General features: G+C 45.8%; 1 protein-coding gene across 2 annotated transcripts in view; it reads left to right on the forward strand.

The window, feature by feature from the left end:
* The window catches only part of TBC1D10A (TBC1 domain family member 10A), a 40528-nt gene that overhangs the window by 11858 nt on the left and 14165 nt on the right, over positions 1 to 14505 (forward strand). For both annotated transcript variants that reach the window (XM_049865903.1, XM_049865904.1), the window contains exon 2: positions 14398 to 14497. In XM_049865903.1, the coding sequence (XP_049721860.1) occupies positions 14398 to 14497 (100 nt within the window). The remainder of the gene's footprint in view (positions 1 to 14397; positions 14498 to 14505) is intronic.

Genomic DNA, 14505 nt, shown 5'->3' on the forward strand with positions numbered 1-14505 from the left:
CAGTCACTTGGGAAGGAGTCAGAGTTTGCTTCACGATTACTGCCACCCTCCTTCTATGTTCCTTGTAGACTTTCATCCTGGGCTTCCTGTTCTGTCTCTGAATAACCCTCTCCACTCTCCCAGCACAGTCATGGTAATGTCAGTTCACTGGGGAGCCTTTAATAGTGGACCAGGCTTTTACCTACACCACTTCATTTAGCTCTGTGAGGTGTAGTTATCATCGTAATCCCCATTTTACAGAGGCAAAAACCAAATCCCAGAGAGGTAAAGTGACTTGCCTAGCATCACTGTTTTTGGCTTTGAGCCCACTAAGCTCCAGGCTCCCTGGGAGCAAGCCTTATGTACACCCAGTCTAGTAGACAGCACTTGGTGCTGGAGCTGAGTAACAGCAAGAAAAGAGCGGGGCCTTGGAAGTTAAGACTGCCTGGATTCACCTCCAGTGCTGCCCCCTGCTTGCCTGGGACTTTGGACTGTTACTAATTTGTTTCCTCATCTGCAAAAGGAGGATAATTAGAGGACCTGTCTCATGGGCTTATTGTCAGGATTAAATGAAATAATGTAAGTTAAGTGCTGAACACGATGTCTGGTGCGTAGTAAGTGCCTGGTGAGTGTTACAACAGACATTCAGTTAATTGAATATTACAGTGTGAAAGGCCTTCACCAAGCACATCTCTGCTCAGCCCTGTGCTGTGCTTCGAAGAAGATACAGAGCTGGTATCAGGCCAGATAGGGAGTGTCCTTTATCAGGCTCTTACTGTGCTTTCCCCGTGTGATCTCAAGGTAGAGGGCAGTATTCCCATCTCACTGCTGAGAAAATTGAGCCTCAGAGTGCTTGAGGTCACAAAGGACATGAATCCATCAGCACACAGCGAGTTCCAGCTAGGTGCCAGGCACTGTCCTACGCCCTGGATGCACAGCCCCCGCCCTCAAGGTACGTACCTTCCCTCTGAATGCTGCCTCGGCAGATGGACAGACTGATTGAGAAGTGGTACCTGCTGCACTGGACTGCTCCCATTCCCCAGACAAACTGTGCCCTTTACTGTCAATGTGGGTTTGCTCCTACTGGACCTTCTGCCTGGTGTGCCCTTTCCCCTTTCTCAGCCTGGCCATTGCGTCTCACCTTCAAGGACCAACTAAAAAGTCAGCTTCTGTTTAAAACTTTCTTTAAATGTCCCTGCTCCTACCCCGGGAGCTGCTTGCAGATTCCTAGGACCTTCTCCATACTCCGTAAAAGCACTTCTTCTGTGTATGCTAGGTATTTACTTACCCATCTGTCTCCGTTCCTCCAGATTGACCTCAAGGGCAAGGACTACATTTATTCATCTTTATAGATTCAGGGCCTGGAGAAATGTGTGTGGAATATAATGAGGTGCTGATTATGTTCTGTCTCTGGAGTGGTTATGAAAGGCTTTGTCGAGAGGAGAGGGAGTTCTGACTGAGGCCTTGGAAGATGAGTGGGACTGAATCAGAGTGGAAGGACTGAGGGAGGGCAACTCGGAGCGAGGGGTGCCTAGAGGTATGGCCAGTGGAGAAATGAGGGATGTGTAGGGGAACAAGAGGGCCTGAAAGTCAAGGCCTGAGGTTTTTGTTGGACAAGGAGGGCAGTAGTGAGCCTTGAAGGAGTTTGGGCAGAGGACAGGCCTTATATTAGCAGTGAGTTAAGACTGACTGATTTGGCAAGATCTACCAATAAGACTACTGATTTGGTAAGAATGTATGAGGAGAGGCTATACTTAATTTATAGTCAGAGTGGCCCCCTGGGTGCCTACAATGAGATTGTGACCTCAGGACCCAGTCACCAGCAGGAAATTTCAGACGTTACTCTGCGTAGAGGGCTTGGGGAGAGGATGTCTTCTGTTGAGAATAACCTCCACACCTTTCTGTGGTTGTCTGGGAAAGCTGTCCTGGGTGTTTCTGCCTTTGCTGGCTTTCTTTCCTAGCTAAGTGGGGTGTGGGAATTCCTTGCTTTTGGAAGCCAGCAATGCTGGAGCCTAAAGGAACTATTTCTTCTATCTCACACTGAGTGGGTTGGAGCTGGGCAGAGTGGAGAGCTGGGCAGTGGCCCAGGCACCGAGCCCAATAGAGGGTGGAGAGAACCTGTTTACCACTGTGCACTGACCCAGGGCTGGACGGAGCAGAGCCAGGGAATTCCTTCTGGGAAAGGGAGGTAGGCCCAGAACTAGGCCTTGGGAGTAAGAGAAAGTGAAGCAAGCCAGACTCTCTCTGTCCCAGACAGGGAACCTGGACACTGCCAGCCACCTCCAAAGGAGGGTCAGCCAGGGCCACAGAAAGGGAGTGCCAGGCTTCGTACACCATAGTCCCTTTCTGCACTGATTTGTAGTGTGGCCTTGGGCATAATTTACCTCTGGGCTGCCGACCTCCTTGGCTGTCTGGGAGGGTGGACTCATTGGGTGATCTCACAGGCTCCCAGCCCTGACCGTTAGCCATTCGCACACCATGAGCCCACCCTCTCACAGCATTCCAGGTTCCCATCATGTGTTATTATGGAACTGGCATAAAAACCATTTATACTTTCAGTCGTTACCACCTCTTAGGGTAATGAACTCCGGAAGTTGTTATCCAGTGTGTAAAGTAGGTCAGCCTTTTGTTTATTGTCACTTCTTTTTTGAGCTCTGGGTGGGAGAGGGGAGTTCCCCTACCCTTGTCATCCTTGGATCTGTGATTGGCTGTGATCTTTCTGCCCATCTACTTCCTGATTTTCCGCACTTTGGCAGAACTTCCCCTGGCTGCCTCCTCTCCATCCTGTAGACCTAAATGTGAGAGGCCACTTGTACTTTATCCACTCTTGTCCTTCTCAGCACAGAGAGTGGTGGTTTCATTACTGGGTGGTAGGTGGTAAAGGAGGGGGAAGGGAAATGTGACAGGTATTGAGGCTCTGTTATGTGTGGGCACTTATATTTATTAGATAGTTTAGTGCTCAAATGGCAGCCTTCACTTCCAGGCTGTTTAACCTTGGGCAAATTACTCAACTTAGCTGAGTCTTAGTTTTCTTGTCTAGTAAATGGAGATAATAAAACCTACTCCCTTGGATAATTGTGTGAGTGAACTACAATAATGCCTATGTAGCGCTCAGCTATCCATGGTCAGTGCTTGAAACATATTGACTCTTACTGCCCTCTGTGATCTTTACCACTGTTCTCCAAGGATGTGGTATTTCCACCATCTTACAACCTACCCCATTTCACACAGCCGTAAAGTAGTAGAGCTGGCATCAGAAGCCAGGATTTATAGTTTGTGTGTTTTGAGTAAACTACTTAATCTCTCAGGTCCTCAGTTGCTTTGTCAGTAATATCGGGTAACCTGATCTGCCTACCGCAGAGGGTTGTGTATGTGGATTAGTCAGATGAGAAAAGGAATGTGAAAGTGCTGGGTAACCTGCAAATACCAGTCACCGAATAGCTACCATTTGTTGGCCTCCTACCAGGCTGAGCCCTGTAAAATATGAAGTATGTATTAAAGACGAGGAGTCCCAGGGTGGCGCAAACAGTTAAGCACTTGGCTACTAACTGAAGGGTTGGCAATTCAAATTCACCCAAAGGCACCTTGGAAGAAAGGTCTGGCTATCTATTTCTGAATGGTCACAGCCATTGAAAACCCTATGGAGCACAGTTCTACTCTGACACATGGGGTCGCCATGAGTTGGAATTGACTCAATGACAACTGGTTTGGTTTAGTGTATTAAAGATGAAGAAGTTGAGGCTTAGGGAGGTCAAGTATTTTGCCCATGATCTCCCAGCTAATAGATGGAGGAACTGGAATGGAAAGCTAGATCAGTTGACTTCAGAGTCCCCACTCTTTTCATTCTTACACTGTCCACCAGCCTTCTTGATGGCTGAGATGAACGGGGTCAATCCTGTAGTCTGTGACCTCAGCTTTCTGCTTGGGGTGTATTTCCCTTCCTTTGGGGCTAGTTAGGGGAATGAGGCTTGGGAGAAGGGGGCTAGACTGGTTCCTTGGATAAATAAATAGATAAACGGGCCATAGGCTTAGGTACCACACCTGGCTGAGTCTTTCAAGCTGGAAGGACTGAGGTGTGCTTGGGCAGAAAGCAGGTGTCTGGAAGAAGATGGAGAGAGAGAGCCTCAGCCTTTGGTCTCAGTAGCTTTGGAACCTGTCTTATCGCTCTGCGCTCATGGAAGCCACCTACCTCTAGGTTTGGGCAGAGGGCAAGGAACTGTGAGCCTGCAGAGCAGGCAGTCAGTAGAGTGTCACTGACCCCTTGGACCATGGCCTGGACTGGGCATGGCATGGCACAGAATGGCTATGCCTAGCTCAGCCAGGAAGCCTGACAGATTCTGGAATCAGGCACTCCCTGACTGCCCACCTTTGTCTCCTCTGTGCTTCTCCTGCTTAGGAGACAGGGTGGCCAGCAAATGACAGATTGCCCAGGCTTGCTTTCTCCAACTGTGCTTGCAAGCTGTGCCCATCCACTGTATTGGCTTCACTGAGCATTTGACATGTATGCCCAGGCCACTCAGTGGGACAGTCACAACACTGGGGCCCTGTCTCCAGGGGCTTAGAGGCTAGAGATAGAACCACGTAGTGGCATCTGGAGAAGGGCCTGATTTCCCCACAGCCTTCCCAGAGAAGTCAGAGGCAGCACATGAGTCACTGTGGCAGAGGGGAAGTCCTGGTTCCACCACCCACTTAGAAGCTTGGTGACTTTGCCCAAGTCATGCAATCTCCCTGAATGGTCAAATTTCTCATGGGCCAAATGGAAATAATAATCTATGAGAGATCTACCTCACTGGGCTATTAAAAAACAGACAAACAATAAAAAAAAACCCAAAACCATTGCCGTGGACTTGATGCCAATTCATAGCTACCCTGTAGGACATAGTAGAACTGCCCCATAGGGTTTCCAATGTGGTAATCTTTACAGAAGCAGACTGCCACATCTTTATCTTGTGAAACGGCTGGTGGGTTAGCTGCTGAGCTCTTATACTGCTCTACCAGGGCTCCTAAAAACCAAAGACCAAACTTGTTGCAGTCAAGTTGATTCCAACTCATAGCTACCCTATAGGACAGAGTAGAACTGCCTCATAGGGTTTCCAAGGAGCGGCTTGTGGATTTGAACTGCAGACCTTTTGGTTAGCAGCTGAGCTCTTAACCACTGCTCCACCAGGGCTCCTTAGGGGGAAGCTTCGTGGAGGCTGAGGGCTTGATTTGTAGAGCAGAGGAGTGTAGTACAAGGGTCAAGAGCATGGACTGTGGAGTCAGGCCAGCCTGGGTTTGAGTCCTAGCTCTGCCACTTAAGGCTATGTGGCCTTGAGCAAAGTCACTTAACCTCAAGTCTTGGATTCTGCTTGTGTAAAATGGGAATAATGACATTGTGGAGCAGTTCTACTCTGGAACTAACACATGAGCTTACCATGAGTCACCTTTAGGGCACACAACAACAGCAATATGAAATTTACATAGATAATATATGTAGAAAAAAATTTTTTTTTTTTTTTAATATATGTAGAGCATTTAGTAAATAGTAAATAATGTACAAATGGGTACTATTGATTCTGTTGTGGTTTTTATTGTTATATTGGGCCCTGAAGGGTTACTGTGACTTAGAGAGGGGAGAAGAAAGGGCATTCCAGGTAGGGATGGGTAGATGACAAGGGATAAGCATGTGTGTGTCTGGTACGAGAGGGGTCTGGCTGGCCTCAGAGGAGACTGTTGAGACTGTAAGTAGAAGGTATCAGGAAAATTTTGGCATAATATGGTGTCTTAGTTATCCAGTGCTACTATAACAGAAATACCATAAATGGGTGGCTTTAGCAAACAGATTTATTTTCTTACAGTTTAGGAGGCTAGAAGTCCGAATTTAGGGTGTTGGCTCTAGGGGGAGGTTTCCTCTGTCTGTCGGCTCTGAAGGAAGGTCCTTGTCTCTTTGAGGATCTGCTCCTGGGCAATCTTCGTGTGGCTTTGCATCTCTCTTCCCCCATCTCTGCTTGCTAGCATTTGTGTATAATCTTATATTTTAAAAGAGATTGACTCAGGATACACCCTACACTAGTCCTGTCTCATTAACATGAAGATAACCCATTCCCAAATGGGATTATAACCATAGGCATAGAGGTTAGGATTTACAACACATATTTTTTGGGGACACAGTTTAATCCATAACATTCTATCCTCTGGCTTCCCCAAATTCATGTCCTTCCCACGTACAAAACACATTCACCCCATTATATCATCCCAAAAGTCTTAAATCAACTCCAAGTCCAAAATCCCATCTTCTGAATCATCTAAATTAAATATGAGTGAGACTTTAGGTGTATTCCATCCTGGGGCAAAACTTCTCTTCATCTGCAAACCTGTGTAATCTAGACTACAAGTTATTTGTTTTCAAAGTACAATGGTATACAATAGGCACGAGGTAGACATTTCCTTTACAAATGGGAGAAATCAGAGAAAAAGGAAAAACGGGTACTAATCAAGTCCCAAACCCAGTAGAACACATTACATTCGCTCTCAAGGCTTTAAAATAATCCTCTATTCTCTGAGGTCACCTGAGCAACGGTCCTGCCCTCCAGACTCTGGGTGTTGGCCATGCCTTCTGAATTCTGGTAGAGAACCCTCAGCCTTAGGCTTCAGCTCCACCTTCCAGGCCCACTGGGATGGCATCTCTGCTCCCTTGGCTTTGGGCAGCTGCATTCTCCTAGTGCATCTGAGTAGTGACCCTACCCCCTCTGTCCCAGCAGGCCCTGTTTTTCTGTCCCTTGGGCTTGGCAGCCCCGCCCCCGCAGCTTTGGATGGTGACTTCATCCCCCTGGCACACCATAACGACAGCCCCACACTCCAGAACCAAGTTGGTGAAGATCAGACTCTTTGAAACCTAGGAGACCATGGCCCCACCCTTTGACCGAAAGGCCCTGCTTCCCATGCTCCTTCCAACAGTTCTGCTGATCTCCAAGCTGCTCCAAGGATAGCCCTTTTCTTTTCTTGGAGGACAAAGGATACAGCAGCTCCTTTGGCTTCTTTCCTGCCTGTAGAATTCCAAGAAGCAAACAGTGTTCTTTCCTTTCATTCTTTCTCTGTCCCCTTCAGTCTAAGCTGATGGGTTTTCTGCTGTTGTAGTTGGTTAGATCCATCAGTCACAGGCTTAATCTCTTTAACAAAAGGTTGTGTAGCCATGTCCTTGGTGAACATTCTAGAACACATGTCCTTAGTTTGTACAACAGAATTTTCCAAATCTTTAAGTTCTGTTTTCATTTCGCACAGTTCATTTTTTTTGAGTGCTTTGCATGTGTTGATGTGTATATTTTTACATTTTTATTGTGCTTTAAGTGAAAGTTTACAAATGAAGTCAGTCTCTCATACAAAAATTTATATACACCTTGCTATATGCTCCTAATTGCTCTCCCCCAATGAGACAGCCCGCTCCTTCCCTCCACTGTCTCTTTTCGTGTCCATTCTGCCACCTTCTGACTCCCTCTGCCCTCTCATCTCCCCTCCAGATAGGAGATGCCTACAGAGTCTCAACTGTCTACTTGATCCAAGAAGCTCATTCTTTACCAGCATCTTTGTCTGTCCCATTGTCCAGCCCAATCGCTGTCTGAAGAGTTGGCTTTGGGAATGGTTCCTGTCTTGGGCTAACAGAAGGTCTGGGGGCCATGACCACTGGGGTAATTCTAGTGTCAGTCAGACCATTAAGTCTGGTCTTATGAGAATTTGGGGTCTGCATCCCACTGCTCTCCTGTGCCCTCAGGGGTTCTCTGTTGTGTTCAGTTGTAGCTGGGCACCATCTAGTTCTTCTAGTCTCAGTCCGATGTAGTCTCTGATTTATGTGTCCCTTTCTGTCTCTTGGGCTTATAATTACCTTGTGTCCTTGGTGTTCTTCATTCCCCTTTGCTCCAGGTGGGTTGAGACCAATTGATACATCTTAGATGGCCGTTTGCTAGCGTTTAAGACCCCAGATACTGCCCTCCAAAGTGGGATGCAGAATGTTTTCTTAATGGATTTTATTATGCCAGTTGACTTAGATGTCCCCAGGAACCACAGTCCCCAAACCCCCGCCACTGCTACGCTGGCCTTTGAAGCATTCCGTTTATTCTGGAAACTTCTTTGCTTTTGGTTTAGTCTGGTTGTGCTGACCTCTTCTGTATTGTGTGTTGTCTTTCCCTTCACCTAAAGTAGTTCACTATCTAATTAGTGAATATCCCCTCCCTCCCTACCCTGCCTCGTAACTATCAAAGAATATTTTCTTCTCTGTTTAAACTATTTCTTGAGTTCTTATAATAGTGGTCTTACACAATATTTGTCCTTTTGCAACTGACTAATTTCACTCAGCATAATGCCTTCCAGATTCTTCCGTGTTATGAAATGTTCCACAGATTCATCACTGTTCTTTATCGATGCTTAGTATTCCATTGTATGAATATACCGTAGTTTATTTATCCATTCATCCGTTGATGGGCATCTTGGTTGCTTCCATCTTTTTGCTATTGTAAACAGTGCTGCAGTGAACATGGGTGTGCATATATCTGTTCATGTAAAGGCCCTTATTTCTCTAGGATATATTCCAAGGAGTGGGATTGCTGGATTGTATGGTAGTTCTATTTCTAGCTTTTTAAGGAAGTGCCAAATCGATTTCCAAAGTGATTGTACCATTTTACATTCCCACCAGCAGTATATAAGTGTTCCAGTCTCTCCACAACCTCTCCAACATTTATTATTTTGTATTTTTTGGATTAATGCCAGCCACGTTGGAGTGAGATGGAATCTCATTGTAGTTTTGATTTGCATTTCTCTAATGGCTAATGACCATAATCATTTCGTCATGTATCTGTTAGCTACCTGAATGTCTTCTTTAGTGAACTACCTGTTCACATCTTTTGCCCATTTTTTAATTGGGTTGTCTTTTTGTAGTTGAGTTTTTACAGTATCATGTAGATTTTAGAGATCAGGCCTGGTCGGAAATGTCGTAGCTAAAAGCTTTTTCCCAGTCTGTAGGTTGTCTTTTTACTCTTTTGGTGAAGTCTTTGGATGAGCATAGGTGTTTGATTTTTAGGAGCTCCCAGTTATCTAGTTTGTCTTCTGCATTGTTGGTAATGTTTTGTATACTGTTTATGCCATGTATTAGGGCTCCTAAGGTTGTCCCTATTTTTTCTTCCATGATCTTTATCGTTTTAGATTTTATATTTAGGTCTTTGATCCATTTTGAGCTCGATTTTGTGCATGGAGTGAGGTATGGGTCTTGTTTTGTTTTTTTGGAGATGGATATCCAATTATGCCAGCACCATTGGTAAAGAGACTATCTTTTCCCCATTTAACTGCTTTGGGGCCTTTGTCAAATATCAGCTGCTCATATGTGAATGGATTCGTGTCTGGATTCTCAATTCTGTTCCATTGGTCTATGTATCTGTTGTTGTACCAGTACCAGGCTGTTTTGACTACTGTGGTGGTATAACAGGTTCTAAAATCAGGTAGAGTGAGGCCTCCTACTTTGTTCTTCTTTTTCAGTAATGGTTTACTTATCCAGGGCCTCTTCCTTTCCATATGAAGTTGGTGATATGTTTCTCCATCTCATTAAAGAATGTCGTTGGAATTTGGGTCGGAATTGCATTAAATCTATAGATGGCTTTTAGAATAGACATTTTTACAATGTTAAGTCTTCCTATCCATGAGCAAGGTATGTTTTTCCACTTATGTAGGTCACTTTTGGTTTCTTGCCGAAGTGTCTTGTAGTTTTCTTTGTATAAGTCTTTTACATCTCGGGTAAGATTTATTCCTAAGTATTTTATCTTCTTGGGGGCTACTGTAAGTGGTATTGATTTGGTGATTTCCTCTTCAATGTTCTTTTTGTTAGTGTAGAGGAATCCAACTAATTTTTGTATATTTATCTTTTATCCTGACACTCTACTGAACTCTTCCATTAGTTTCAGTAGTTTTCTTGAGGAGTCCTTAGGGTTTTCTGTGTATAAGATCATGCATAGTTCATTTTTAAGTCCATCTTTTTCCTCTTGCCTTTTACTATAAGCACCAAGGAGAGACCATGTGGCCCCTTTAAGATCTTGCTTAGGAATCTCCTCAGCTAAATATCCAAGTTTATCACGTACAAGTTTTACCTTCCTCTAAACATTCGAAAATTCAGACAAGCTCTTTGCCACTGCATAAAAAGCATCACCCTTCCTCCATTGTCCAATCACATGTTCATCATTTTCTTTTAAAGCCTCACCAGAAGCACATTTAATGTCTACGTTTCTATCAACATTCTGTTGCTGGTGCCATGTGTATTCTCTAAGATGATAGAGACTTTCTCCACAGCTCTTCTCCTCCTGAGCCCTCATCAGAATTGCCTTTGACACCATAATTCTACCAACGCTCTATTCCAGGCAATGCAGGCTTTTACTCTTAGGCATCTTGAAACTCAGCCTCTACCCATTACCCAATTCTAAAACTGCTTCCACATTTTAGGTGTCTGCTGGAGAAGCACCCCACTCTTGATACCAAATTCTGTCTTATCTAGTACAGCTATAACATAAATGGGTCGCTTTAACAAACAAATTTATTTTCTCACAGTTTAGGAGGCTAGAAGTCTGAATTCAGGGTGCTGGTTCTAGGGGAAGGCTTCCTCTTTCGGCTCTGGAGAAATGTCCTTGTCTCTTTGAGCTTCTGCTCCTGGGCAATCATTGTGTGGCTTGGCATCTCTCTTCACCCATTTTTGCTTGCTAGCTTGGGTTTAATCTCTTTTATATCTCAAAAGAGATTGACTCGAGATTGATCCTACTGAATCCTGCCTCCTTGACATAACGAGACAACCCATTTCCAAAAGGAATTATAACCATGGGCTTGGAGGTTGGGATTTACAACACATATTTTTTGAGGACACAGTTCAATCCATAACACATGGCAAAGAAAGCTTTAACAGCAGGAATTGTTCAATAGTAAGGTGGCTTCACCTGAGGTAACTAGGGCCTGCCCGGGAGGTGTCCAAGTAGGTAGGCAGCTAAAGACGGTTGTCATTAGACTCTTGGTTGCAGTGAGCCCCTCAGGCCACCTTGAGGAAAGAGGGGCTTTCTGGAGGTTGAGTGAGGCCCTCAGACTGAAGGCATCCTCCATGGGCCATTGGATCCCTTATCCTGGCTCATGCTCTGTCTCCACTGTCAGGAGAAAGCCACATCAGTCCTTAGCACCATCACACGGTTTGTAGGGATCCCTCCTGGCCCCAACATCATCTCATAGCTTCTCTCTGGGATTTTTTTTTTTTTAATAATTTTTATTGTGCTTTCAGTGAAAGTTTACAAATCAAGTCAGTCTCTCACACAAAAACCCATATACACCTTGCTACACACTCCCAATTACTTTCCTCTAATGAGACAGCCCGCTCTCCCCCACCACTCTCTCTTTTCATGTCCATTTCGCCAGCTTCTAACCCCCTCCACCCTCTCATCTCCCCTCCAGGCAGGAGATGCCAGCATAGTCTCAAGTGTCCACCTGATCCAAGAAGCTCACTCCTCACCAGCATCCCTCTCCAACCCATTGTCCAGTCCAATCCATGTCTGAAGAGTTGGCTTCAGGAATGGTTCCTGTCCTGAGCCAACAGAAGGTCTGGGGGCCATGACCACCAGGGTCCTTCCAGTCTCAGTCAGACCATTAAGTCTGGTCTTACGAGAATCTGGGGTCTGCATCCCACTGCTCTCCTGCTCCCTCAGGGGTTCTCTGTTGTGTTCCCTGTCAGGGCAGTCATTGGTTGTAGCCGGGCACCATCTAGTTCTTCTGGTCTCAGGACGATGTGGTCTCTGGTTCATGTGGCCTTTCTGTCCCTCGGGCTTATAGTTACCTTGTGTCCTTGGTGTTCTTCATTCTCCTTTGCTCCAGGTGGCTTGAGAGCAATTGATGCATCTTAGATGGCTGCTTGCCAGCGTTTAAGCCCCCTCTCTCTAGGGATTTTTTGAGGGTCAGTTCACAATACCGCTGTCCAAATATACAGGGAAACTGAGGCTCAGAGAGTAGAAGTAACATGCCAATTGTAGAAAGAATTTCTATATGGCAGTTGTATCAGATGCCTTCTGAAATTCTGACTGACTAGATGGAAATTGAACCTTCTGGTTTTTAAAAAACCAGCAGCTTTTCAGGAGCACGTCCTGTGCATAAAGGGAAGTCTACCCGCAGTTAGAGAGAGTGTAATGTGCCGAGTGTGGGGTACAGCCAAACCTCTGGTGTCTTCCTTCTCACCATTTCCAGGTGGATTAAGCTCCTCTGCTGTTGAAGGAGAAGTCATTCAAATGCCCATATTTCCTCAAAATTTCCCCAATTTAGGGTTTTAAAAATTAAAATCAATCTTTTGCTTCACATGTACATTTTAAGTAGTAGTTGTGGGTTTTTGTTTCTGAGAAGGTTTTGTGCCAAATTAATGTAGTTTGAAATCAGTGGTGTCTTAAAATCCAGGAAATATGGTAGTTTGTTTTGTACCCTGTTGAAATTCTGGTTTGAGATTCTGGTTTGAGATTTGATGTTGGGTCTGTGAAACGACCAAAGCGGTTATGTGGCATCAGTTAAAAGAACACTCAACTTTAATGAGTTTCTCTGTGTATCTGCAGTTGGGAGAATGGGTATTTCTAAGGCCCTACAGTCAGAGCTTATCAACAAAGACAGACCTGGGGTTGAGGTGCCAAATGGGCATGTATTTAGTCACATGGAAATTCTTTGGAATCTGGTAATCCCAGCCTTTCCCTCTGTGTGAGCCTCAGTTTTCTCATCTGTACATTGGAAGAACTGGATCAGATGTTATCTACATCCACAAGTGCTAGAACTTCCTGTTGACTCAGTGTGGACACCCACTTTCATTTAGTTAACTAGAAGGTTCACCCCCTGACCTATTACATAAGTGAGTGCATTGTAGGTGGTGGGAGGCAGCATGGCCTGGGAAGTGTGAGCCTTTGGTTTTCACTCCCTGCATGTTTGGGGGTTGCTTGGAAACCCTTGTTTCTTTGAAGGCTTGATCCCTGCTTTTCTCCCTTTAGCGAGGGGAGGAGAGGAAGTGTCCTTGTGTCCTGGTTCTGCCTCTAGGTTGTGAGATGGGCAGCAGTTCAAGAGGAGGGTCATTTGTGTCAGTGTGCAGAAGGGGGCCGGTTTGCCCCAGGCTGTAGACGCTTAGCTGTTCAGCTCCAAGACTGCTCTCAGGCCTGTGCTGCTCTCCAGATAAAGCCCACTGAAGGAAGCGGACTTGCCCTTCCTTTTGTGTCTCTGAGGCCCCAGCTCTGCCAAGGCTCCTCCCTTTGCTTCTCCAACCAGTAAGTCACATCAGAGCATTTCCTTCCGGCAGAAAGAGAATCAAGGCCTGGGCCCAACCCAACCCCAGCGTGTCTTGTTAAAAAGATCTATAAACTACTACTTTAAAATAATTTTAAGAGTAGAGTGAGTGCGTGTATTTGTGTGTGTGCAGAGAGAGATACACACATACCTTTTTTTTTTTTTTTTAACCAGCATTGCTCTATAAACTTAATAAGAAAGCATATGCAGAGTGCCTGGCCTACAAATGCTAGCCTCCTCCTCTTTGGCTCTCAAAGTTATGTAAACTCATGAATTCCCAGAAGCTCATTCCTTGGAGGAAGCCCACTCACTAGGCACACCCTCTGGCTAAGCCAGGGGATTCCCACCCTAGTCTGCCTCAGCCTGAGTTGGTGCCGGTCTGCCTGCCTGGGTGGGTCTTGATGCTGAGGTGTTTTCCCCACTTTCAGCGCCCACTGGGATGGCAACTCCATGAGGGCAGGGACTTTGTTCTGGTCATAGGAGTGCTTCCCCACAGCCCTCCCAGGACCCTTACCCTAGAGCAATGCTCTGCACATGGTAGCTGCTCAGTAAATAGATGTTGAACAAATACAAGAAGTGGTGTGTAGAATTCTGATAGTTAGAGACAACTTGAAGAACATTCCAGCAAAGGGACTGGCATGCGTAAAGGTTGAGAGGTAGGAAAGGGCTGGGGCGTAATTGGGAAACTATGAGTAACTAGTTTTGCTAGGGTGAAGAGGTGAGCATGTTATTTCTATACTTGTTTGACTAGTTTTTGTGTCCAGTCCTGCATCTTGCATGCAGGCCCTCTGAAGACGCTTATTTACTGAGTCAAAACCAGGACAGGTGTGTATAGAAGAAGACACTCAAGCCTCTGCCCCAGAGAGGCACGGTAACCTCTGGCCCCTTGGCACTTTGGTGGAGTGGCTACTTGAGCCAGGTGCCTTTCTGGCTTGTACTTTCCTGGCAGGGGCAGAGTTCCCTCTGTCATCTGCTTTAGGGACTTGATGAGTTAGCAGCTCCCAACAGCATGGGTGGGGAAACAGGGAAAGGAATGGGCAGCCCAGCCAGGCTGGTGGCTGGGGCCTGCGCCAGGCCCTTTATTTCTCTTGGCACCTCTGACGTGCCCTGCCCTCTGCTCCACAGGCTGGAGGAAGTCCCCCTGGAGGTACTGAGGCAGAGGGAGTCCAAGTGGCTGGATATGCTCAACAACTGGGACAAATGGATGGCCAAGAAGCACAAAAAGGTGAGGGT

The sequence above is a fragment of the Elephas maximus genome, chromosome 22, assembly GCF_024166365.1.
Source record: "Elephas maximus indicus isolate mEleMax1 chromosome 22, mEleMax1 primary haplotype, whole genome shotgun sequence".
NCBI lineage: Eukaryota > Metazoa > Chordata > Mammalia > Proboscidea > Elephantidae > Elephas > Elephas maximus.